General features: G+C 37.8%; 4 protein-coding genes across 6 annotated transcripts in view; 3 read left to right on the plus strand and 1 right to left on the minus strand.

Moving 5' to 3' along the window:
- dlgap1b (discs, large (Drosophila) homolog-associated protein 1b) overlaps positions 1 to 5,127 on the plus strand; it is a 99,393-nt gene extending 94,266 nt beyond the window's left edge. For both annotated transcript variants that reach the window (XM_028004774.1, XM_028004775.1), the window contains one exon: positions 4 to 5,127. In XM_028004774.1, coding sequence (XP_027860575.1) covers positions 4 to 219 — 216 coding nt within the window. In that variant the 3' untranslated portion in view covers positions 220 to 5,127. The remainder of the gene's footprint in view (positions 1 to 3) is intronic.
- A 3,349-nt stretch (positions 5,128 to 8,476) lies between these two features.
- tgif1 (TGFB-induced factor homeobox 1) lies at positions 8,477 to 15,178 on the minus strand. Of its 2 annotated transcripts, none has more exons than XM_028004778.1 (3): positions 15,055 to 15,178; positions 11,918 to 12,147; positions 8,477 to 10,069 (listed from the first exon to the last, which is right to left on the minus strand). In XM_028004778.1, exons 2-3 carry the CDS (start codon positions 12,137 to 12,139, stop codon positions 9,413 to 9,415), a joined length of 879 nt encoding a protein of 292 aa, XP_027860579.1. In that variant the 5' UTR covers positions 12,140 to 12,147; positions 15,055 to 15,178; the 3' UTR covers positions 8,477 to 9,412. The 2 variants fall into 2 exon arrangements, with proteins under 2 accessions (XP_027860579.1, XP_027860578.1); XM_028004777.1 differs by having other exon boundaries at positions 14,853 to 15,140.
- A 3,438-nt stretch (positions 15,179 to 18,616) lies between these two features.
- On the plus strand, positions 18,617 to 21,912 carry otud1 (OTU deubiquitinase 1). The gene has a single exon (XM_028004779.1). The coding sequence runs from the start codon at positions 18,875 to 18,877 to the stop codon at positions 20,093 to 20,095; it is 1,221 nt and encodes a 406-aa protein (XP_027860580.1). The 5' UTR covers positions 18,617 to 18,874; the 3' UTR covers positions 20,096 to 21,912.
- A 1,118-nt stretch (positions 21,913 to 23,030) lies between these two features.
- Positions 23,031 to 26,994, plus strand: part of kiaa1217 (KIAA1217 ortholog) — a 119,211-nt gene continuing 115,247 nt past the window's right edge. Inside the window, exon 1 of the mRNA XM_028005656.1 lies at positions 23,031 to 23,337. Coding sequence (XP_027861457.1) covers positions 23,268 to 23,337 — 70 coding nt within the window. The 5' untranslated portion in view covers positions 23,031 to 23,267. The remainder of the gene's footprint in view (positions 23,338 to 26,994) is intronic.

A 26,994-nucleotide genomic window follows, 5' to 3' on the forward strand; every position in this document is an offset into this window, starting at 1 on the left:
CAGGAGAGAAGGATGCCCCCCCCTGTGCCAAAGAAGCCCCTGAAGGGCCACCCACCTCTGGCTAGGGACCACTCGCTGGAGAGCTCTGAGCGCCAGCGCCTGGAGGCTCGCAAACGCTTGCTTGCTGCCAAACGTGCCGCGTCGGTGCGGCAGAGCTCGGCCACTGAGAGCGCAGACAGCATTGAGATCTATATTCCCGAGGCTCAGACCAGACTCTGAGACACACGGAAGCGTATGCCTACATGTCTAATATTCTACACTGTCTCATAAACACTGTAGTAGCACTGAATGGTAAGGCTAGGGTGCTAGCATAATATAATCACCTTTTCTGCCGACTTTCCAGATCACTGTGGGTTCACTCGCCGTGGAGGGTGTCTGAACAAGAATTGTACATTTACAGTATTTATTGAATTATTTATATATTTCACGCTCATTTTCTTTTTCCCAGCTTCGATGTAGCAATTCTGTTCATCACTCAAAGATTTGTCTAAAAACAAAGACACCTCTTCTGTTAATATACATGAGAAAGAGATCATGTCCTTGGCACTTTTACACATTTTGTCACATTACAATCACAAATTTCAGTGTTTTATTCTGATTTTATGCCATATTATTATGGCACGAATTACTGCTTTTACAAAGAAAGCCATTCCTCACCATGTTTCACAGTGAAAATTTACAGCGTTAATATTCTACCATGCGTAGTGTGTTGCATCTCCACAGCATGATGCTGACACCGCCATGTTTCAGTGTGCGATAAGTGGGTTCACAATTCTATTGCACAACATAAAGTAAAAAAGAAAAAAATCTTAATTTTACTTATTTTCAAAATTAATATCATTGTACTGTACATCAATCTCTGCCCAATCTAATGTATTTTGGTTTTGATCTAGGAAGTGCACACCTAAGACTTTGTTAAAACAAGACCGCTGTCTGGAAACTGTCGGTATTTTAGATGTTGTTTGAGAAAAAGTTCCACATTTAGACGACACTGCATAACTGTTTAGACAACACCGCCAAGAAGCCTTGAATCTGCTGTAGTTGTCATGGCAGGTATCTATCTATATGGCGTCGAAATTCTTGTAGAGATGTAGATGCAGTTAGAGATGTAGATGCAAACCAGACAGTTTAAGACATCTCCATATCAGAAGATGTCTTAAACTGAAAATATTGAGTAGCACACACAGTACAATGCTAACCACCTTTTTTTTTGTTTTTTACTTTTATCGCGAACAAATCCTGCAGCTGTGCGTTCTGCACGTGTGCCCTTTCACACCTGCAGAATACTTCACACCTCTGTCGGGGGTGTTCCAGAAAGTTCCACTCTAAGAGCAGGTTTCCTCATCAGAGACGTGTAAACAAGCGGCTGGAACGCAACAAAAATATTTGGGTTTCACCTAAAATCATCTCCTTTTAAACATAGTTTAAACATAGTGTCAGATTCTCACACCTGAGCTTTGGAACTCTGCCGCTCCCCCAGAGGTATACTATAATGTTATCTAACAAACCTCAAACGTAAGGCTTACAAAACAGTCATATTCAAACTGACATTCAGTTAGGCACAAGTGAAGTCTCATTAAAAGTGGGCTCATTTTTAATTAATTTTATTTAGAGGTATCAGAATAAAGAGGGCTAAATACAAAATCACACCACACTTTTCAAATTTCTGTGTGTAAACGTGTTTGTAAAGCTGTGTATTCTTTTCCATTCACATCACCATCACATAAAACATGAATATTTGCGGTTGCAATGTGACGTTAAAACAAGTTCAAAGCATTTGAATACTTTTGCCAGGTTGCGTATTTGGCACAACTAGATGTCTGTCTAAGCTTCATTGGAGCAGTTTGAAAGGCCGGATCTACATGAGGCCAAGCAGTTGGGACTGCAGTCCTTCTTTTGAAGGAGCCACAGGCTTAAGTTTGTGTGTTTGCGTGTCACAACGTGTGTGTGCTTTCATTCAGATCTCAAAAGTGCTTCCTATTTTTCTAGAGCCTAAAGAGTCCTGACTGTCAAGGTAGCAGCATAAACAAACTGAGTCTGTCCTGTCTCATTTCAACTCAGTAAGACGTCTGTAAAAAGGAAACACAAGTATAACGTAACATGACTCGCATGTGGACGCTCTTTTTTATTTTTATTTTTTTTAACGTTTATTCCTAGACAAGTGTTGTGTTCACACACCTCCTGTATATCAGACTAAGCTAAAATACTGATATTTGGTACAATATAATGTAGTTGTACTATATTTTTCTTAAATGTCATTTACAGCCAAGAGACGTCTTGGTAGAATTGAGTCTAGAGAAGTGGAAAGGGACTATTTCTCCTCACTGTGTGTGCATCTCTGCCTCCAAATGAAGCAATTACTGAAGGTCATACAGAAGAATTCTATTTCTAATATTTTGTATTCATGTTTAATTTATTGATGGGGGAGGGATGGTTGTTTATTGACATTGTGATTATTATTATAAATATTAATATGCACGAACTATACGGCCCTTATACTGTGTTTGGGTTTTGTTTATTGGCTCTTCTGCATGAAAGGCACCTTTTGGGTTTTTTCTTCTGTTCCTGTGATCAGCCTTAATTTCTACTACAATAGTTGAGCACAACAGCAGTCTCAGGGGAAGGGGAGAGGTTGAGTGAGTGTGTGTGTGTGTGTGTATGTGTGTGTGTGTGTGAGGGTGTGAGTGACTGCGTGTCTTACTTCACATGAGTGTTTTAGTAAATCAGTAAATTCAAATGTCATGGAAAAGTTTATTTACTACAGACAAATTGAAAATTTAACATGGAATAATAACACAGAGTAAAATATTTCAAGGGTTTTTATTATAGTTAATTTGATCATTTTATTACAGTTGTTAGTTGTTGTTTTCTGGCCATGTGATGGCATACACATTCATATGGGGAAATTTTGACTTGCCAGTGTTGCCGTTACACAAGTAAGAAAAGTTAATTTCTATAGAAGCTGCCTGGGTCGCAGCATACCAAGGAAAAATTTTGTGAAAGGAAAAGCTGTTACATCGGCTATAAGTAGATAATGATTCTTTTTAGAAAAAAAAAGATCCTGTGAAATATTTAAATCCAAAAAAAAATAATCATAATTGTCTATAAAGTGTCATCTTTAAAATTAGCTGGAATATATTACTCTGTGTGTAATGAATGCCTGTATGAATTTAACATTTGGAATTTAATTACTGCATTAAGTACTGTTTCTATTCTAATCTAATTTATTGAACTGCACCTCTACTGTATGTGACCCAAAGTTCCATCTCTTGTTGTGTTTAGTCCTTCTTATAAGGATTATCCCACATAAACTGAAAATAATTTCTGCCATATTCTGAACAATTTTGATGTTGGGGACACTTGACCCAACTTTCTTCAACTGTAACAAGGTATTTCAGTCAGCTGCTTGAATGTGGAGACAATCCTCATCCGGCCTATAGTCATTTTTATTAGTTTAGCTAACCGAACAGCAGGATGTCATGTGCAATTTAGTTGTCCATGTTGATCTGATAACGTTTGTGCCATTGAATATGCGGGAATACATTTGATCCTGCTATTTTACCTTACAAAACAGCTACCTTACGTTTTCAACAAGAAAGAAGTCATTTGTGACGGAAGTGATGATGTAATCTTACAATTGGTATTTCTTTTGCTGGATGGATGAAATTTTAGAGAATACACATAATATTTTTGGTCAAGGCCATTTTAGTTGTTTTTTTTTTTCATTTATTTTTTTATTTACTTGTATTTGCATTAAATTGTCTGATAAAAGATAGAACCTCTATTTCTGTTTTTTAGTATAACATATCAGTATAAACCTCCTCATATAGCAGGGAATTAGAAACCAGAATGTTGAATTGTGGGCAACAATCTTGACACTTCTGAAGCTTGTGATGTACACCAGCATCTCAATAAATTAAAATATCTTTGAAAACTTAGCCTATTTTAATAATTCAGTTTAGAAAGTGAAACTCATATGCACTCGTTACACAGTGATATAATTCAAGCTTTTATTTCTACTCATTTTGATGATCATGACTTAATACAATTTTAACCAAAATTGTATTAGCATTAACGTTAGATAACACCAAATAAAAATAATTTTCAATATCTAATGCCAGGGCTACTGAAAGCAATGTAAATGTACATTAGAGTATATACACTTAGTACTTGGTTGGGGCTTCTTTTGCATGAAACTACTGCTTCAGTCTGCTGAGACATGGAGGTGAACTGCTGGTGTCTCTGTAGTTTAACAGAGTTCAGGTCAAGAGGGTTTCCTGGCCAGTCAAACACAGCAACACTTTTGTGATTGAATATTTGAATGGACTTTGCTTCACCGATACCTTTAAACCAGCAGTTACCTGTGTGCTCTGTCACATTTCTTCACCCGTTTTACTGACTTTTACTGAACTTTCAATGCAAGTTTCTCGAACAGCTGTGAGCTGTGGTAGCTTACTCTCCTTGTGGAGGCTGTCAGTGACAACTGTTGGATAACTATCATGTCTGCAGTCTTCTCAATGATCGCATTACCCAAAGGTTCAAGTACTTTGACTTTTCCCAGCATGTTTTACATCATAAAACAAAAACAAATATTTTTATCCAGTTCAAATTTCCAAGACTGATGTTTTTAAAAAGTAACCAAAGGGTTCGTTGGAGTTGTAATTTTGAGAAAGTTGAGACACTGAGCATAATAAAAAGCAAATGCCATTGGTTTTTTCCAGTTGCATCCAGGTTTTGAGTTAAGAGAATATGGGCCAGCAGCAGAATTTTTTGAAAAACTTGATTCTCTGAAATGATGGCTATTCATTAGCTGAAAGACATAATCATTAAAATTAAGACAAATAAAGGCTTTAAATATCACTTAAATTGTAAAATTACATGAGTTTCACATTTTGACTTGAATAACTGAAATTAAACTTTTTGACGATATTATAATTTGAGGTGCACCTGTGGTTGGTCAGATAAATATTTGTACATAAATGAATGTTTCCCTATGTAAATGTAAACTAAAACACATGAATAACACACTGAACAGATATACATTTTGTAATTATGTTATTACACTGTTGATGTTATGGCACATGTATAAGCTCTTATCAGCATTAAAGAAAAGAGTCCTTGCTGTTATTTTGTTGGGTTCATTTCTTCTTTCCCTGTCTCCACATGTGTTTTCAATTGGAATATAATTAAGCAGATTAGTAGGTCGTTTTTGGGCGTTTCCCCTTCCGCAGGGGCAGAGCCCCATAATTAGACGGCACTCTCGGGCTCGGTTTAGCCTTGATGCTCCCGTACACAGCGCAGCTTCTGGTGATTTGTCACTCACACATCAGTCATGCTGAGAGGGAGGCACATTGGTCTTGGTGGTCACAATTGGGGTTAGGGGTTTGTGCTGTGATGGTTGTGGGAGGATGTTGTCTTTGTGTGCACTTTGGGCCAAGGTCTTCTACCATATGCATGCTTCAACTTGGTGGTTAGTACCTGCTGTTCCTGAAGGTCTCCTTTAAACTTTTATTGGTGTGAAAGTTTTTAGAAAGCATAAAAATTGTAAACACTTACACCAGAGCATTTGGGACTTAAAACGCTTCCAGACATTTTTAGTTGAGATCTAACAGGAACCAATATGTAGATCTCTATTCTCTAATCTACAGAAAACTAAAAACAAGTAAAGATTTTTCTTTGTGATACTAAATCATGATTCCACTCTAGAATTGAATGTTTACTGTTATACTTTTCAAGAGCTTTATGTACCAAGTCCATTATTAAGCTCCAGAGATCAATTAATATCCCATACCTAAAGACAGAATATTTCATCATTTGTATCCTTAGAACAAGAGGACTTCATTTGTTTCATTATACATTTTTAGTATATTTGAAATAACGGATTAAACAAATTAGCTTTTTGAGCTAATGGGTCAATACAATTCTAGTTTTATGGCATGTTCAAGTGACTGGAAATTTTTTTAAATAGAACAATTTATATGAGGGCTACTTTGGAAACTAAACCTTCCAGTTTAGTTATTTATAGAGAAGTCTGCGGTTATTTACTCTGGAGACTGTGGTAGTTAGCAGTGTGGAACAAACATAGTAAAACGCATGCTGTAAAAAAGAAAGCATCAAACAATATTTTTGATTTCTATTCTTTTAATAGACCTCAAATATTAAGTTTTTTTTTTTTTAAATTTCAAACACTGTGCTCTGAGGTGGTTGGAGGTGGTGCACCACTAATGGTATCTCCTGAGTGAAACATGTAGATGATAGAACATGAACATGCATGAACAGAATGGTAAAACAGTATTTGCTTAATTCAAACACTACAGATGTATCGTTCTTAACAAATGTTGCACACAGGAACATCATTTTTGGTGCACTGTCTCCATTGGCTGTGAAACAATCCTTTGATTTTGTGAGAATAACTGCTCAGTGTGAACACAATGATGATTCATTTTTTCATGAAATAGTTTTTTATATTAACAGAAATATTTCAGATTAGAGATGTTTTAACATAGTAGAAATCTGCTTTGGTCTTGGACCCTCTTCAGCTAACAGTCAGTTTGGTGCTAACTAACCTGTATGTGTACTAAATTATGACACTATAAGAGACTTGTCTATTCCAAGTTATATGTTATTTGCTTTTTCTCACTTTTAAGCTCACATCAGAAATTCTGAACTACCCCTTTACGTACCCCTTCTGCCCAAACAAACAGCAAGCGTAAAAGGGAAAAATGTTACAGTGGTTCAATTTTATTGTACTTTGTGAAACTTTCAAGGTGTACAAGTCATTAATTACTTTTGCCCAATATGTTTAACATGCTCTATTTTGTTGAATGTTTCAAATGGAGAGGCCATTGTTGGAGAAGGAAATGTACAATCGTCATTGTAAATAATCATGACTTGGTCAATATCAATCTAATATAACTATGATGGCAGTTTAAAAAAAATTAAAACAGCATTTACATGCATTAAGACACTAACAACTGTTTTTAACATGTAAGAAATATATTTTTAGCTGCCGGAAGTGGGGGAAAAATAAGAGCTTTCAGCTATTTTGACAAAGTTGCTGATATACACCAGCTCTCTGGGATGTTGACCTCGGAGATCCCAGGGACTGCTGACTTTCCAAACTGGAAGTCACTCTTTGGTCACACTTGAACTTTTCCGACTTTCAACTCTGAGATTTATATTTCAGAATGTAAATCAAGTGTACTGATTGATCATAATCTCCTAAATAAGCTTCACTTAAAAACCTTTGGGGGTTTTTTTGTTTTTTTGTCAAAGATGTATATATTTTTTAGATATTAATTTGGAAGTTAAATAGCTCTCGATAAGGCCATTGATAGAAAGTATTCAGCAGGATCAGAATGATGCAGTTCAAGCCTTCATTTTCTGCCTGTTGTGAGCCATTGAGATGTAGATGCATCAGCCCCTGCTGCCAAGAAACTGTTGACGTCTGCAGTTTGCTCCATTATAATTTATGCAGGACTATGCTAATTCGCAGGACTTGTCGTAAAACCTCTCACACCCTGGAATGCCTGTGGAAAGAATGAGAGTGCCACACTGTTTCTGTGCTCCTGTATTCCCTGCTTTTATTTACAGAACAGACGAACTCTACGCCTTCTGCTTACCTTGAAAGGGTGAAAATGTAATCTCCAAATTTAAATTTTATTTACAGGACAGTAAACGCATATTAAAGGGATAGTTGAGGATTTTTGAAGTGTGGTTTTGTTAAAAGAATATAAGTAGCTAATATCTAATTCAATAGATATCTCCCAAGACTTAATTTAATGTACATTAAGACTAGTTGATCCCAGAGGCTGAAACTAACCTCCACTCTCAGAGGGCAAAGACCAAAGTGTACTTTTGACATTGTAATACCACATAGAAAATGGCAGTTGGAGGTTGTGTGATACCTATTATCTATCGACGTGAATCACCCTGGAATGCCTGTGGAAATAATGATGCAAATACTCAGATTGAGGTTGTAAAGGATGTACAGTCAGGGTAGTTGCTTCTTTTGACAGCGGGGCACTACAAAAAATCTAATTTTTAAATTTAAGTAACCTCTTTTTTTTATTATTTATATACTGCCCTACTCTTCTATTAGGCAGTTCGTAGCTGTAACTGGAAAGACATTGCGTGTGATTCTTAGTATACAGGTGGTACATTAACTATAATAAAAAAAACTCAGACTCAATGCATATTTTATAGAATCATTAGCTGACAAAAACATACAAGTCAACACACATACAGTGTGTCGAGTCAATATTTGGTTGTGACTACTTTTGCATCTCTTAATACTTCAATGCTGTGTGGCATGGAGATGACCCTACTAGCGAGGTTATTCTGTCTGCGAACTTTTCCTTGCACTCAATGTTCTAGTGGCCTGCTTGGATACAGCGCAGCCATAACAGGTTTCTTCAACAATGACGATTAGTGGTTTAAGCAACAAAGAATTATCACAAAAAACAGAGAACATCAATATTTAGAAAAAACAAAACTTTATTTGAATCCCATGTGACCACTTTTTGCCACAAACATTGCACAGTATGAAAAGAAATCACATCATTGGGCATTGTGTCACATCAATTGTACACATGATCCTATTATAGGTGAAAATGTTTGTTTTTGGTGATTTCAAAATAAAAAAAATAAAAAGTCTTTCAGTTTGTAAAACAGCAATATGTAGTGTTTAACTTTACAGTCCACTGGCCGTTGTTTTCGCTGAGTGATGGTGAGGGGTGAAGGCTCAGTCTAAGAACCTGCTACATTGATCATATGAAAAATATCCCTTGGTATGAAAATAAGAGTATAAAAAAAGTTCATTTTAAAATTAGCTAAAAGTAAATGACAAAAATCATAACTATACTTATGAAAACAGTTAAACATTAACTACAGTAGTGAATAAGTTTTTCATCGATGCCAAGAGCAAAGTGTAAGACACTGAGATGACCTTTTTCTGCCTTTAGTGTGCAAATGAATGAGGCAGAGCAATCAGGAACTCTGAAATATTTTTAACCGTAAATGAGTGTGGACGCGACCCGTCTGAATCATCCAGCTCTTGCTCCATCCCTCTATGGCGATATTCAGTACAAGTCAAAGACATAAAGACAGGCAGCATTTCTTTGATAACATTTTTGGTCCCTGTGTGCAAATAAAATACACATGTAGATACATACGCATGTATATGAAATGACTAATCTTACAGCCAAGGCACCTTGATACAGTTTTTTTAAAATAAAAAAAAAAACAAAAAAAAAAACATCCTCATCAGGTCGATTGGTATACCAAAAATAGAAATGATCAGGCTTTCATGTGGTTTTGTTCTGTCTTGCGTGCAGAAAAAAAAAAAGTCACTGAACTGAGGAGTTCCATCCACATTCGAGACGCAAAGTCAGTCCCTCCCCCCCGTTCTCCTTTAGGACACCAGCTGTTTGGCTTGCAGCTCCATCTCTGCAGCCCGTTTGAGGGCCACGTCCACCAGGAGCTGGAAGCCGCTGAAGTCTTGTGTGAGGTCTGGAGGGGTTGGGGGAGGGGTGTTGAACAGGCCGCTGCGGGGGCTGAGGTTGCCCTCCATGCTGGTGCTGCTGAGAATGGTGGTGGTGGCAGAGAGCGGCCCCTCATCCCGGCACCGGAACATCGCTTGAGCCTGCACAGACTGCAACAGCTCGGCCGCCCTGTCGCAGTTCATTCCTGGCGCTGAAGGATGGGAGGCTGTCGGGCTGGCCTGCATGGCTGTGGTGACAGTGGTGTGACAGATGACAGAGGGCCGGTTTGGAATGAGGCCAGGAGAGGGAGACGAGGAGACTGGAGAGGACATGGAGTGGGACACGGGCTTCCTCAGGACGCTGGGAATGCTGGGGTCGAAGCTGGAAGGGTGGAGGGCGCGTTTGTCACAGGCCTCCTCTGCGCCCGCAGCAGGACTGCTGTGTTTCGGGGACTGGGAGCTGTCAGAGAAGCTGTCACCAGCCTTGCTCCCTTTCCTGGAGATGGTGAACTGGTTGGGGTCTTTGCCGTCTTTTCTCAGCATCTCTGGGAGGAGTCGTCGCCGGGCATTGATAAACCAGTTACACACCTAAAAAAGACAAGCACATAAGTCACTTTAATGAGAAAGCTGCATTGTTTGGCTAACATTTTATGCCTACAAAAAAAAAAAAAAAACTTTTCACAAATTAAGAACTGATGAAAGTGGGTAAAAGGCAATTACCACATGTTCTGGGACTGCAGAAGAGCAGAGTTTATCAATTCAAAGTTTTAAAAATTTAGACTTCATAGAGTGGGAACTTTTTAAAGGTTCTTTTTAAGGATTAGCAGTTAATACGAGACCAGAAGTAAATGGTGGTGCATTCGATTTGTCTCATAAGAACTGGGAATGTTGCATCATTCTGGGAATGATGCAACATTTCAGTCAAATTCTAGTTCCAAGCAGGAAAGTCACTGGGTTTTGCTTACTGTCGTGGTGCCAACTTGATTTGGCATTAAAAGCTGATAATGGATTTCTCCAAATTTTACATGTTCAACACTACAGGAACATATTGTGCGCTACTTGTTTAAGCAAATGCATACCATCAAAAGATCAATTCTTATTCCCTATAACTTTCACTAGGTTTTCTAGGCACAATCGCCATTCTGGAAGCTCTTCTACAGGGAGACTGCAAACTTCAGGAGGACCTCTTGTTGTGTTTCTCACTGGAGACACTAAAACTACACTTAGCACAAATAGCATGCACCATAATTCCACTGGCACCATTTAATTCGCATGAGTCCAAATGAGTTGTACTGAAAGATATAGCTAATGGCTAGTCCAAGAGAGGCCAAGATCAAAGTAGGCTGTTGCCATCATAAAAACAACTCTTATCTCAAAACCAAAGTGGCTGAAGCAAATGCTATGTTATGAACCTTTAACCCTTCTCATTTTATCATTAGGCAGTTAAATTCACAAATTACCTATGATAATTCAGACAAGAATTAAAGGATTCTTCCTGTGCATCACCAATGAGCTTCTACAGTGAAACACGTCCTGAGAAGGAACATGTAAAAGGTATGCAGGCACTTCTTTAATAGAGATAAAGAAGTGTATAATTGAGAAAATAGGCATTTATGTGAATTACATTTTACTTATTTTAATCATTATTTTATACTGTAGTTTCTATCAGGAAGACACCACCTCAAAATGAGACTTCTCTGTAAATAGCCAACCAAAACAAATTAATTATGAATAAAAATTTTGTAAAATAGTATTCACTTAAATGTGTATGAGACTGTCGTTTTTGTATTTTTAAAGATAGTTGAACTTTGTTTTTGATCTTGGACCCTGCTCTTGAACGCAAGTGTAGGGAACCAACTTAGCCTATCTGGATTAATACTAAATAAAAATGCTAAGAGTCATCTACAGCGAGTAGCACATTAACTACCTATGACTTAACTTGAAAAATCCTTAACTCTCCCTTTAAATGATGTATTTTAACAATAAGAGCTAATCTCCTTTGTCAAATTATTAACAACCATTGTCCCACCCCTATTTTTGTTCACTCCTTTAGGCTAGTTGTAACTGGCTCAGGGAGGCCTGTAACTCTAACTATGTAAATGACTATGCATTGTTCCCAGACAGCTGGGATGGAATGAGGCTGGAGGGAGGGAAATTCCTGTCCAATGTCTCTTAGCCAAACCCGCAGTACTCACAGGGAGTGAGTTTACTCACGTTGCCTCATATACTTTTTGTGTTGCAACGTCAAGCTGGTTTGGATGACCTTCAATTCACTGTTGACGTGTTGCGTTTGCCATCTTGACAGGATATGAGTCAGTAAAGCTCACGCTTGTTTCCTCTCAAGTTTTACAGTGGTGGTTTTTTTGGGTTTTTTTTTTACTTTAATTGTTTACTGGCAGCAAGTATTTGGTAATTTTATGTGTCTTCACTTCATACCTGCAACGTGGAGAGCTGAGTCTGCTTAGAGAGAAGAGCCTTCTCCTGCTCTGATGGGTAAGCATTGTAACGGTGCTCATACAGCCAATCCCTAAGAATCTGGACTGACTCTTTGGGCAGGTTCCCTCTCCGTTTCCTCTTCCCGTTGCTCCCGGTGCTCGAGGACAGATCCAGGGGGGCGTCAACGCTATCCTCGTCATCCGTTTCGCTCCCCGACAGCATTGTCAGACCTGAAACAAGAAAAGGAGAGAACATTAGGACAGGACAGGGGGGGGGAGAGAGAGAGAGCCTATCCTGTTTTTATCAAGTCCCGCAGAGGCTGTCTGGAAGGCAGCTGATGTGTCAGAAGCGAGCTGTCAAGTTCAGCCATGTGATTCATATAAGGAGCGAGGGAGGGAGGATGTGAGAAGGAAAAAAAAGAGGAGGGGGAGAGATTGAAGGAGGGGGGGACGTCACAAAGGCTTGCCTGATGCTGTGTCAGTTAAAAAGCCCTGCCTTCACAAACCAACCAAACAGTAGGGAAAGGAACATTTAAAAAGGGATTCCGTTTTTGAACAACAGGAGCGGTGCCTTTAAAAAAAATTTGAAGGTTCTGCTTTCAATGTTAGTCATTATCAAACAAGGTTTTGGGTCTTTTGAATCAGCATGAGAGTGACATATCAACAAAGTCACTCTCATGACTAAATAATATACTTAACCCCTTTTTTCCCAGAATTTCTCTGATTCTCAGTCCCATAATGTATTTATTATGTCATCTTAGGTAAACAGCAGTGGTTCTGCTGGGGGGGGGAAACAAGAGATTCCTCATGCTGACTCTTCAAAGGCTGGTATGTGATCCTCACAAGAAAGCAAACTTTTGCAATATTAATGCTACAAAAACTGTAATAATTGAGGCAATACATTTGTTTTTGTTAAAACTGAAAATATTTCTAATTATTGCACCCAATGAGTGTTATCGGTAACATGCATTTTTGTTCCCTTAACCCGTGCATTGACTAATTTATTTTTATGCATTAAATTAAACCATGAATAACGCCCAGTAAATCTGCAGTAGTTTGTAAATGACAATTTGATATTAATTTTGATATTTGTTAGACCCCACAGCCCTACTACATTAGAGCGACGGGTGACACCTCTCACGTTTTTACACCATGACTGTCAGTCTGACTGACAAATTCAAGAATTTCAGGCCATATCCATGTGAGAATGTTTTCTATTCATTTGTGTTTTCTAAAAGATGTTTTGTAAACATGGCAATGATTATTGTCCAGACATATGAAACAAAAGTGACCCAAATGTCACACTAACTATGCCTGTAGGTGGCGACAAATAGCAGTCATTGAAGTACACCAAAAACAAAGGAGGAGGAATTAAATCTGACATTTTGGGGGTTTGAGGTTTAAGTTTGTATTTGTGAATTAGTTGTGTAAAGTATATCTACTTGGAACAATACAACACCTATAGCACTATGAACCCTTATGGCCTCTGTAAACCTGCAAATTCTTGCTGGTATGGTTAGAATTATTTCTAAACAGCCAAATGAGTATTTTTTTTTTTGTAAATGAGAGAAATAAACATTTCAGCCAGCAGATCAGCAGTACGAAGCAACAGGTCAGAAGGGGGCAGTGCTGTGTTACTCTATGCCCTATAAACCTCGAGAAAACTCCAGTGCTTTGGGACTTTCCCTGGCATCTTATGCAAATTACTTTAAACTCCAAGAACGGTACATGGAATTTTTTAAAACTTCAAATTCATATTGATAAGAGTATATAATCCCTGCCTGACTGGCAGCAAACTGAAAACTACATTTAAGCAGAAGTATTCATTTGGAAAATTTCTCTTCTGAAAGAAATAACTTTTGAAGCAGCTTGCCAGTAGCTTGTGTGATATTTAGACCAATATTTACACCTGGACAGCTTAGAGAGCCATGTAAGAAGATTCAAAGGATAGACGAGGTTTAAGTGGTCTGCATAAGAACAAAGTAGTGGGAAAAGAGCAAGAAAGTTCCCAACAGGATGAGGTAATTACGTAGGCTGGAGAAGAGGGGAAAGGGGGAGGGGAGACCTGTTGCAAATCAGCGTCTCCAGACTAAACAAAAGAACCCAAGGGCTGCGTGCGTCTTTGTACCCAACTGAAAAGTTTCCACTCGCCAAGAGATACTTTATGCTGAACTCAACACCTTCCTAAAACTTACAACTAATCAGAATGATCAGAAAAGTGTTGAAACTCATTCAAGTCGTTGGTTTAGTAAGTTTAACACAACTTGTAAGATGGTTTCTATTGTGTGCCTGCGTGAAGGAGCTGCACCACGAGGTCCATGAACAAGGCAACAGCCAACTTCCCAACAATGAGGTCAATAAGAACATTAGCCTACTTTCTGATTTCAGACGCTTTAAAACCGTGCTTAATGTGTTTGTCTCTTTAAGACCGAAAATATACAACGTATCGATTTTTTTTATATTCGAAAGCACGTTGTGAAAATGTCACAAACTCGCGAACACAATAGTGCCACCAACTTGGGCTTTTATCATCACTGTCTTACTTCGTCACTTATTTAATGAAAAATGCCTAAATACAAAGGTTCAAAAAGCAAAACCGTGGTGTCTTCCTCTTAAGTTTTAACGTTTTGCGCTTTCAATTTAGGTCGAGACTTCGTTATAAAAACACGTAAACATAGGATAGCACAACACAAACAAAAGTAGCATAAACACACGTGTAACTAATCTTAAACGGTGAGTGAAAAACAAGCATATCGACTTTTGACACCGCGCCAGCACATGGTGGAAGAAAAGCCCCCTGTCATGTCTGAGAAGGAAACAATGGACTGCATGGTTTGCATATGAGGAGAATCATTCTGTTTACCGTTTTCCCAGTAATGAAGCTCCATTTTTTAAATATTCTTCTACAACAATCTCATCCAAAACAGCCCACCTACCTTTTTTCGTCTTCATCTCCGTTTGTAAAATGCCCAGTAATTCCTCTGTTTTTCGTCCGTTCAGTGTGTATCCCAGGGGGAAAAAATCCTTATTCATCAAGTTTCTTTTTTAAAATATGTTTTATATTGGTCTCTCTTCTCTTGGTACCTGTTGTGAATCTTGATATAAAAAAAGAAAGTAGAGGTGGCGGTGGGGGTTTACCTGAGACCACTCCGTCCCTTCGGCTCTCAAAGCCGTGTTCCTCGTTGACTCTGTGTGTGTGTGTTTGATCCTGAAACTGGGTGACAGCTATCTTTGACAGCTGCGTGACTCAACGCAGAGATCCTCCCACCATGTTGAGCTGCATGGGGAAGAAAATCTCTGACATCAGCACGGCTTGTTCCACTGACATGAATACATACGGTTTCGTAAGGCTTTAACTACTGCAGAATTCCCCCTAAATGTATAATAACTTACACATACACACACATTTGAAAACAATATGCTGGGAAAGCATGTTATTTCTTCAATAAGGGAGATCGGAATGAAAACAAAACAGGCTGGTGGAGGGAACACTGCGGACCTCGTGGCAGTAACTGAGTGAAACAAACACGGTTTGTCTTTAGGCAAAACCTCTTTTAAAAAGTCTAGAACATGTTTTGTAGGTTTATCTCCAGACTTACCAAAGGCTGTGCTTTTTAAGATCGTGATCCTATTATGCGTATTAGGGTTCAAACCGTTCAATTATTAAGTGTTGGACAATATAATGTGCCTACTCCTCCTCCTTTCTCTCTCATTTTGCCGTGTTGCTACAGGAAATTCATTAATGTTAGTTAAATTTGTTAATAATGTTACCATTCCTAGTATAAACCTCCAGACGTGGGTGTAGTAGTGACTTATTGACCCCGCCTTATAGTGCGCCAGTTCAGGTTATTGAAACCAACAACAAGGACGGCGATGGGGAGGGAAACGATCGATGCCTTCATTTGTATGCGGACCACAATCTTGCGACAGCTGCTGTGGCATCGGCTGTTTGCATGAATTTGTTCCAAACAACCGCTTGGGTTCCATCTTTGAGGTGAAAATGTCCCCCTCTAGTGGTTCGTTTTGCCGCAGATTTTATATTTGAATATGAGGGAAACCTGAGGTCCTCGAGCTCCCTCTGGTAGTTAAAATGCTTCCGTGCAACCCCATATGCATAAATACGAGAATAAAATAACACGTTTCAACTATAAAGTAAAAGAAAATCTTCTTAAATATCTCTTTGTAGCCCACATATCAACTGAAGATATCTGTTTACATTTTTGACTGAGAATAACTGAGAATCCCTTGCACTTTTTCACATTTTGTCATTTCAAAAACTGAGGTGGATTTTTATTCAGTCCTTTTTAATTTGATGTCCCTAACTAAAATTAATTTGAACTTTTTGCCTTTAGAAGTTATCCAATTAATAATGTCTACATTTGTGTTGTTTAATATCAGTGTGAATGCAGCGTATCAGTGAACAAATAACATCATGAACGCAAAAGAACACAGAAGATTGGTCAGGAAAAAACTCAAAAGCACAACTTTATGGAAAACTGTCAAGAAGAATGCTATTGTTGAAAGAAAGTCCAAGTTAAAGAGTTCCCCATGCCATGTAGAGGACACTGCAAACAAATGGATGAAGGTGTTCTGATTTGATCTAAACAAACCTGAAATATGTGGTAAACATAGACTTACACCACCTGGGTCCTTCTATACACCATGTCCAAAGTGAAACATGCTGGTGGTGGGAGCATCTGAGAGTAAGGATATTTTTCTTTTGCAGGGCCTAGTTAGAGCTAAGAGGAAGGAGAAGGGAAATCCACACTTGATCGTCAATAAATCTTTCTCAGTACATTCATATAGATGGTTTCTAAGTCAAGTGTATTCTACTAGTCATATCCCAGATCTCTCCATTTTATCCTGACCTCAATCCATATGACACCAATTTTGCAATAAATATTGGAATTCTACATCCAGCCTTTAAAACAAAAACAGAAAAAAGTTCATCTGAAAATTTAACAATGCTTCTATAAAGATTTTATAACATAACATGAATATTCTACAGACTAAATAATTACCTCCATTTATTACTAAGCATAATATTTCCTGAACGTGCATCAGGAAATGCACGTTCAGCAAATATCAGAACATGACAATCTATATCATCATACTCTGATGATATCAATTAATCAGAACATGTAACAGCTTGAATTGTAACCACATGACTGCTATGAGGTAAAGGCTATATAAAGCAGTCACATTCTGGGAATCTCCAGAAGGTATAACAGTCCAGGCGTTAAATATAGGCATGTGAACAAGTTTCTCATATCAAAGGCTTATAGCCTTCTGTCATTCAAGAATAAATCTAATTGAAAAATGTCATAATAATATTTAATACAATAATATAAATATACATTCAACAATTTGTAGTTTGTTTGCAATTATTGTGGTTATTGTATGTATTTATTGTATCCCTCCCAAAAATGGACTGTCTACAATTATTACGTCCAAGTCTCATAAGATTATTTCTTTTTCTTCCTTCCTTTCTTTCTTAATTGTGACTTTTCTTTAACTTCTTTATCCCCCTCTTTCTTTCTATGCTTCTCCTTGGCTATTGGGGAGTAATCTTGTAAATAAAAAAGAGTGACTATCTATGACTTGCACTGATGGGTCAAGTCACCTAGTAACAAAAAAAAGCGGATGGCAAATGCGTCCTTTCAAAATAAAACTTTATCTTTACAAATAAACGTGTAGGCCACTTGTTTACGACAAAAATGTTGTCACCTTCCTGGGCATGTACTTGCTAAGTAGCTAAAACATAAACTCTTAATTAGTCACTTTATAAATAGCTATTTTAACTTTGATGTTTAGACAGATTGCAGTCAAGTCAAATGTATTTTTTTTTTCAATGAAAACTTAAATTTACCATAGATATATTTGAGAAAAGTCTTTAAATTTATCAATTACATTTTATTATTAAAATGTAAACAAAAAGAATCTGAAGGACTATTTACTGAATTAATAAGGGAGGAAAAAAAATCATACAAACTGTTTCTGTGTGCTAATCTGCTTTAGGAACCCTTGGCTTGCACATCTCAAATGCTGCCCTAAGTGTTGTTTCACATAAGTAAATGAAACGAGATGTTTTCAGAATATGATTTAATTTATTAAGGGAAATAGACCAAACCAACATGACCTTATATTAAATGTTATCACCCTCTAAACCTGATAACTTCTTTCACAAACTCAGCAACTACCAGACAGCGTTTGTGAAAACTGTTGATGGGCTTTTCATAACACTTTGGAGTAATTCTTCTTTGGATATTTGTTTTATTTTTGCAACATTTTAGGGTTTCAAAGTATGAATATCATACTTCTATTTGTCCAAGCTTTGACAAGGCCAATCCGAAATGGACTTAATGGCTTGATAGTCCTTCTTTATAACTCACAGCTTAAAATCACCACCTGACAACTGGACATTCTCCTTTATTAGTTTCTAATAATTGTGGCAATTTGTCCAGGCCCTGAAGCAACAAGGCAGTCCCAGACCATTGCTTTTTCTGTGTGTTTGTCTGCTGGCATGTTTGACTGTAGTTATCTTGTTCTATGTCACAATTCATGATTGGTGTTTTTATATTTTAAATACATTTTTGGACAATGTTACACGAGAAAAAGATATCGAAACTTTTTTAAATGTAATTTTATCTTGAAATTCTCGAAGGGAAGTCTATGTGATTTAAGCCTGCCTGACTGTATAACTAGCAGGGTCCAGTTGCAGTTTCAACTCTAAAATTAGGGAGGCACCCTGTCTGCAAATGACGCAAAGAGCCCGAACTGGAGCTTGTCGTCGTCTCTGCGTGTTGCTGATAAGGTGACTGGGGGCCATGGAGACGTTCCCAACAGCTCCCCGCTGTTGTTACCGATGACACGGGTCTTAATATATTTTTAGCCGCTGTTGTCATGTTTTCGTAACGGCACGGCCGCTTCGCCTGCTATAAAGGACTGCGTTTCAAACATGCAGCTGTACAACAGCGTTCTCACACACTACCCGAGGGCGTCCACGTCCAGGAAAGTTACTGTCAATCTGTCTCCGGCGTCCGAACACTCCAACGCGGCGACGCAAAGTTCCTCTGAGGTCGACGGACAACTTCGACTGCGCACAACTTCAGCGACTAACGGCGGTGAGACAAACATGCCAGCCTTTTCCTGCTACGAAGCCTCACCGGTGAGGCCAGTTCACTTCACATCGACGGCTGAGATAATAATCCGGAGACCTGATGGAGTGGAAAGGTCTGTACCTGTTCACATCATCAAGGAGCCCAAGAACAAGTCGCAAAGAGGTGAAAATGAGCTCTGCAATGACTGTGATTCAGATATAATGGGGGAGATGATTAATCATCTGGGACACGGAACTGATGAGATGTTTCCTGGGAATCATGTTTTTAGGAGGAGCAGTATCAGTGGGATGAGGAATTCATACGAGGATGAAACCTCTTCCCAAACATCTTCTTCTAGAAGGAATGGATTTGCCTCATTGGATATGGAAGAACTTTCTCCCATGGGGTCGTCACGTAAAGAGGAGAAGGCCTTTGAGCTCAGTGTCCTCCAGGAGTCTCCACCGCAGAGATGCCAAAAAACAGGGGACATCAACGATAAGGTCACCAGGTATCTGGCTGAGGTGGAGAGGCAGAACAAGTACCTCCAGGAGAGACACAAGTACAGGTACCACATCATTCCAGATGGCAACTGCCTGTACAGAGCTGTGTGCAAGGCCACATATGGAGACCAAGCAAGGCATGGGGAGCTGCGGGAGCAGACCGTGCACCACATCGCCGACCACCTGGACGAGTTCATACCCATCATTGAGGGGGACATTGGAGAGTTCTTGATCAGCGCGGCGCAGGATGGTGCCTGGGCTGGGTATCCAGAGCTCCTAGCCATGAGTCAAATGCTGAATGTCAACATCCACCTTACGACTGGTGGCAGCCTGGAGAGTTTCACTGTTTCCACCATGGTGCACTATCTTGGGGAGGAGGACGCCTCCAAACCGGCAATCTGGCTTAGCTGGCTCAGCAATGGTCACTACGATGTCGTATTGGACAAGCGTCTCCCCAACCCAGAGTATGAGGACTGGTGTCGACAATCGCAGATGCAGAGGAAGCGGGACGAGGACCTGGCAAAATCTATGGCAGCCTCGCTGTCTAAGATGTACCTAGAGCAAAATGGTTATGTTTGAAATAAAGTTTGTATGACGGAGCACATATTTTCTTACAAAATGACAGACAGAGACTCTTCTGATGACTTTTTTCCTGCTTTAAATTATTTTTATAAGATTTCTAAGTGTGAAACAAAGTGCAATGCACAGACTTGAGTTTTTCTATAAACCAGAACTTCCAGATTGGAATTTGAAGGATGTATGTTTGTTCTTTGGATGATTTTAGTTATGTTGACATCAGTGATGCTTTGAGTTTGAGTATTTTTGCAGTGTACAGCATTTATTTGCCTTTTCTTGGCTGACCATTTATACTTTTAACATCATTTGTGCAACAATTGACACATTTTAAACAGGGCTCCAATGTAGTCTGGAATTTGTACAAAAAGCACTTAGGAAACTGTTAGATTTCTGACTTTTCCTTTTCTATTTTCTGAGGATAAACATCTAAAAATGGCAAAAAAAATTAAGTGTTTTTATGTCTAAATAACATGCTTTATCTTTGATTTGCTTAATCACAACTACATTTTAATGTTACCCATTATTATGTTTGGCTTTTGACTCACTGACTGAATGTACCTCAACCCCCCACAAAGAACCATTTCACTACTTTTTAGGTTTCAGGCAACTGTAAAGTGAGGTTAAACCAAAGATGTGGTTGGTGATTCAGGCCTGGGTAAAATGTAAAACAAAGCACCATATTTGCTGATCTTTGTTATTTTGACCAACCCTAATAAACTTGAAAAAAGTTCTTGATCTAATATAAAGAGCCCACATGTTATGTGAGATCCTTCAATCTTTATTTGAGAAATCAATTATAGATTTTAAGATGGAGATGATCTCAGTTAGTCCAGACACAAAAAAGTAGTGAAACCTTGCATTCCAAAAAATTAAAGCCAGTTTAATTTTCATGACTTGCAAAACTTACAGATAATAGAACAACTGACAACTATTTAACCCATTTCAACATTAGTTTTTTAATATTCAAATGTCCAAAGTGTTACTAAAGACTGCTGGAAAAAATGTCCATTTGAACTGGGAAATGTATGGAATTTTGTTTTGAAATGTTTAAGAACCCAGTTTGAAATGCAGTGAGTTTTAGATTGCATTTCCTTATGTATATATGTATTTTTTTATTTGTCTTTTTTTAAATCTCTTTTCTCTCTTTTGCACAAAAGTTCTAACTAGGTATAGATTGGTTATTGGATTTTCACCACGCTTTATCCACAGTAGTACAGCATTAACAAAAAAGTACAACCTGTTCTAATTGGTTTTCTTTAGCTCAGTAAAACTTTCCTACTGCTGCTGAGGTAATATATTACTACAGGTATAACTGTTTATCTTTTTTTTATCTTAATGCATTGGCATATACAAAGATATAAATTGTACCAACTCAGTTTTGCGGTAGTTTTAAAGCAAACATGTAGTACCTTAGTAAGAGTGATGGGTTTATTTTAATTTTTTTTTGTTTTAAATCATGTTTCTTTCTCTTTTTCTAAGCAAGTAAAAGGTGCAGTTTCTTTTTTTCAGACAGCTGACTAGCAGCAGCACATGGGGGAGGGGTAGCGGTAGAGAGTCTATGTTCCACACAACTGGAGAAAATTCCAGTCACTCTGGCACTTTATCTGGCTTGTCATTAAAACAACCATAAACTGTAGGCACATAATATAGTACAATTTAGAATTTGTGAAACCAGAATTGCTTCATGCCATTATTCAGTCCATGCCAAGTCCCACCACAATTAAGTTTTGGTGTCTTGATGATCTTGAGTTTTTTCTATAAATTTCACGGATTTGTTTTTATTTTTTGGGATTGTTTCTGAATAAAATGTAAAAATGAGATTACATTTTCCTGCTTTTTTTTATATATTAACATTTTTTTTTTCTAATGTACTCTTGCTAATATTATCTGAAAGGCTTTGTAGTACACAGACTGTACTTGACTCCATTTGAACTATGTCAATTACAATGATCCTACAGCCAATTCTTCAGGTCCAACTGCAGAACTTGGTGTAAAAACAAAATTAAAATCATGAGTTTGCTTCCACATCAGTTAGGTGCTAGTTTGTGTTGGTCTGTCACATAAAATCTGATTAAAATATACTACAGTTTATGTAATGTAACAGTTTAGAGATGCGAATATTTGTGCATCACACAGTACATGACAAATCTACGGATTTATAAACAGAAATAGATGGAGGTGGCAACCTTTGTCACGTTAGAAAAGGATCTTCACTAGTAATCTGTATCTATGACTTATGACCAAGTAAGGATTTGAAAAGCAGTCTGCAGAACTTTCAAAACCAAAAAATACCGTAGTCTTACTGCAACACATTCCAGTCTATTTGTATAAGGTTCCTGGAAGTGTTTCCGAAATACCTCCATCATGGTTTGTTTCAGTAAATTATTTGGAGTACAGAAAATGACCCTTGAATTTTTTTGTTGCATCCAAGAAAAACTGCCACAATGCCAAAAAAAAGAAAAGAAAAAAAAAACAAAAAAAAAAAAGTTTGACTTTGCTTCCACTAGATGGCACTCTAAACTCTAATATTTCCTAAATTACGTTAACGTTATGCAGTAATTATTATTTTTCTTTTTCTTTTTGTTCAAATGTAGGGGCTTCTTTATTAATTAACTCAGCGCACAAAGCACAAGTCTTAGTAAAATGTATATTTTTAAAGTGTGCATTTAGGCACTTCATATTGCGATTTTCATTTTAGTTAAAAAATTTAACTTTTTCCTGAAACAACCTAACAATAACATAAAAGTTTTGTGATGTGAGCTTCAACTGCTGCTTTTGTTACATTCTTTTACCTGAAACCTTTACAATAGTGATGTAACGACGCAATCACAAGCACATAGAAGAAAGTTTTAATCTTTTTAATGCGGGAAGAGGAATGGGCTCCTCTGGCGCCTGAGTTTTCTCCTACGGATCATAAACAAGCAGGCAGGCTGAGCAGAGCAGAGCGGAGAAGAGAAGAGAAGAGGAAGACAGGTGAGAACGGACTCCTTCTCTGCAGTGGACTACTGTGCTGGCTCTGAATCAGCGCACAGAGAGAAAGAAAGTCACCGTCGGACACTGACGCTCTTCTGTCGCGCGCGGTGCGCCTGTGAAGGATTCCCACGCGCCGGAACTCACGGTCCACCTCGACACTCGGGAAATTTACGGAGCGGATTCTGAGGAACAAACAGCCAACATGTCGGGACACCGGGTGCAGTTCGCGGACCTTCCTCCTAGTGAGCACAAAGGAAGCCCCATATTTACCAGTAAGAAAAAAATATATATATTTTTTGAAAAAGTGCGTTTTATTCCCTTTCCAGTATTAAATGAAACATTTGAAATACCTAATTAGCTCTAAAACAGCTGCACTGTACTTTAACATTGCTAGTTAACTTTATAGCACATTTTTGTCTAAAAAGCCCAAACTTTATTATGCATAATTGTTAGTCATGTTAAAATAAAGCTGCATTTTAAAGGGTCGTTTTGTTCTTAAAACTAATATTTTTCTTAGCCAACATTACTTTCACTAACATGTTACTCATGCTACTAGAAATTGTGATAGTCATACACTGCAATGACAAAATGATGGATTTATGATAAATTACTGGGAACCAGTGGCTGTTTTACCAGTTTTAGTGCCCTTCTTTCCTCATTTACCTCATTTTTGGAAAATACATTGTTTCCTTATCAGAACCATTAGGAATAAATAATTCTGCTTAGTCAGATATTTGACATCTGCAAGTTTATTTAAAACACATGACAGTGGCATATGTGATATTCTGATCTGAATGAATTATATCCATTTGCTTACACAAACCCCCACTGTTATTGCTATGTATACAAATATACCTTGATGTGGATGACTGTGGCTCAGTGGGTAGAGTAGTTCTCTTATAATCGGAAGCTTGCCCAAGTGGCCCACCAATCTGCATGTCATTGTATAAATATGTGTGTATTTCTGAGTGCGAATGGCTGAATGTGACTCCTGTGTAAATTTGAACATGGTTTGATTTTTATATACAGCTTTGAAACAATATACACCAACAAAGTTAAATAAATAATTTTTCTACAAAATAAATATTGAACATTTAAAATGTATATATATCTACAATGTTGGTGAGTTTGTTTCAAGTTAAGTCACAGTTCTTCATCAGGTACACAAGCATGATTGACAATTCTATGACCTTCCTCCTGGCTCTGATTGGTTCTTTCTGACGGCATTGTAATTTGGTATTTTTGCAGATGGCAGTAGTAGCACTGGGAGAAGGGAGAGAGTTTTATTTTTTCACAGATATATGTTTCATATTATAATATCACAACATAATGACAGTTTTAAAAATACACAATATACATTTTATTACAGTGTATATTGTGAGATAATTTACTGTGAACAGAAATTAATTTTAATCCGTAATATGACGTGGGAAGAACAGCTTTCAGTAATTTATTGTAAATACCTCAGTTGGTTTTTACATCGCCAGTGATCCTTTGAGCTTGGGCGTCACTGGGAATATTCCATGTGCTTCCCTTTTTATACACTCATCTGAGGTGGCAGTTTGACCTTTCCGTGATGCTGCAAACTTTTTTCCTCCCTGGTCAGACCCGCCTATCATGAAGTCGAGTGGTTTTCATGCCTGATCTTAAGCTGATGCTGAGCTTTTAGAGCATTTAGGGATGAGCTGACTATAGCTGCCATCCTTTGAAGATCAATGAAGTCAGACCATAGTATATCAACAATAGAAGATTAAAGATGTAGTACAAATATGGTTTATTCTCTAAATATTAGATGTGACCCATCTATGCTTTCCTCTATAGCTGTGTACTGCAGCACAGGGACTATGGCAGAGAAACTGAGCCCATCTCCATAGTGACAGGTTGAGTGACAGAACAAGTGAGCTAGGATATGGTTGGTAAATTGCCTGTTTACTGCAAATCGCTTGAGGAGTGCATCTGTAGTCCTTTGTGGGTAGGTCTCTCTCTTTTTAGTTGTGATACAATAGAAGCATTTGTGACAACTTATCATCACTTCATATACAGTTTTAATTTTTTTAAGTCATTAGATCAGGGACATTCGTTTTGACTGCAGAGGGTAGAAGTGCTGATGCTGTGTGCAGGTTAAATTCAGATTGCATGTGGGCCATGTGGGGTTGATGTGTGCGAGGACACAACAGCAGCTTCAGCAACAAACTACACATTCTGACTCAGCCAATCCATTTTTCTGCCGCTTTGTGGCAGGCGACATGGAGTCGAATTTCACTGTCTTCATCTTCTTCTGTTCTGTTGCACATGCTCATAAAGCATATGATCACAGGAATAATGGTAATGCACCCGCTTCACAATTCATTGTTCTAGTCTGCTTTTTGGAGTATGTTACACTGATTTGAACATTACTGAAGATGCTTTGCTTAAGAAATTATCATTCAATACTGATTTGGGATATTTTCAAAGTCTCTCTAAGACAAGATAAATAACTTCAGGTTGAAACCGTTAGTGTATAAGAAATGCAAGGTAATAAAAATGTAGAATTGTAAATAAATTGATTTTTAATTGTTTACATATACTTGTTTATTTGTTGAAAATCTTTACTTTCTTGATGACTGCCTAGGAAACAAGTCATAAACTTAATTGCATGTTGTCACCCTTAGTCCCTGCATGATAGTTTCAGCAATATGGTAAAATCTGTGTTGGAAACATAAACACAGATTACACTTCTGTACCATCTATTTAAAGCAGATGGTGTCTGTGTCTACATTAATCTTCAGAAGCTGAGATGAGATCCTGCCAGTGCATCTTATAATTCTCTGTGAAAACAAATCAAACAGACATGAAGGTGAGGATGAAGCTTTATGTTTCTCAGACATATTCTGCTATTGATGGATCATTCACTGTTTTTCATTTTAGCTGCTGGTAATTTAGGTACAGTGTGAAATAGCAAAATCTGGTAGGACGATTGCATCTGATAACCATTTGAGGTGATCCTTCTTCTGGACTTTGTAAGCTGTTCAAAATGCTAAACAGCTGTTTTTACTCTTAATTAAAGACATGTCCCTGAAGGGTTCCTTAAGTTCCCCTAGAGAGCAAAACAAAGCATGGACAACACACTGTTGTACTTCCTGTTTTAATTAGCCGCATTCCAGTGGTTTTCTTAGAAAAGGTAAAAAAGAAAAAGTGAAGTAGTGGAAAGAATAAAACCCATTACATATCCCCTGATGCTTAAGAAAAGTTTGAGGTGGTTTTAAGGCGTTTCAAATAGGATTTTAGGGGGCTAGAAATAGTAAAGGATCTCCAAATTAAGATTTTATGTTCCAGATGCCAATGAGGGTCACTTAAGTTTCGGCATACTAATTTCCAATCTAATAGTACAATAGTTAAGTTAATACTACAAGTTAAGAAAGAAAAACTAATGTTTTGTATACACCTGGAAACCTCATAGCTTTAAAGTGCAGAAAAGGAGAAAAACTGTATTCTATTAGTATAACATAGTCTAGATTGCAACTACCCTCTGCAGTAATTTCAGGTCTAGCTCATGCTGATGATGCTATTTGTGTAAAGCATTAACATGGCATTTTATGACGTAAAATCAAAGCATAGTAAAAAATCTCTAACACAGTCGGTTTAAATTGCTTTGACTGCAATCCCAGTTCATTTCTGTGGGTGGTATAAGGACATCCCTAAAAACATCTTGAATTGTTTGACCTGGTATGAAAGGAAATGACATCACTGAGCAGCTGTTCCCTTTCTGCTCAAAGTAATTTCACATGACTGTGTCATAATATCTCAGATATCTCTTATGACCAAAATGTTTCTTAAAAGCACTATGAATTCCCCTCTTTCAACAGTGGTCATTTCACTCCTTAGTGTCTCTGTTTGTACAATGGCTTCTTTTTTGAGGGAAAGTTGTTGCCTATCTTTTTTTTCAGCTT

The sequence above is a fragment of the Xiphophorus couchianus genome, chromosome 21 (assembly GCF_001444195.1).
Source record: "Xiphophorus couchianus chromosome 21, X_couchianus-1.0, whole genome shotgun sequence".
In the NCBI taxonomy this organism is placed as follows: domain Eukaryota; kingdom Metazoa; phylum Chordata; class Actinopteri; order Cyprinodontiformes; family Poeciliidae; genus Xiphophorus; species Xiphophorus couchianus.

What these genes read in the sequence shown, in the direction of transcription:
- otud1 (XM_028004779.1), top strand. Translation starts at nt 18,875, where the DNA reads ATGCAGCTGTACAACAGCGTTCTCACACACTACCCGAGGGCGTCCACG.
- tgif1 (XM_028004777.1), bottom strand. Translation starts at nt 14,949, where the DNA reads ATGAATAAGGATTTTTTCCCCCTGGGATACACACTGAACGGACGAAAA. An exon ending in GGAGATGAAGACGAAAAAAG is followed by an intron (nt 12,148 to 14,852) that starts GTAGGTGGGCTG and finishes TTCTTGTTTCAG; the next exon opens with GTCTGACAATGCTGTCGGGG. An exon ending in CTCAGCTCTCCACGTTGCAG is followed by an intron (nt 10,070 to 11,917) that starts GTATGAAGTGAA and finishes TGTCTTTTTTAG; the next exon opens with GTGTGTAACTGGTTTATCAA.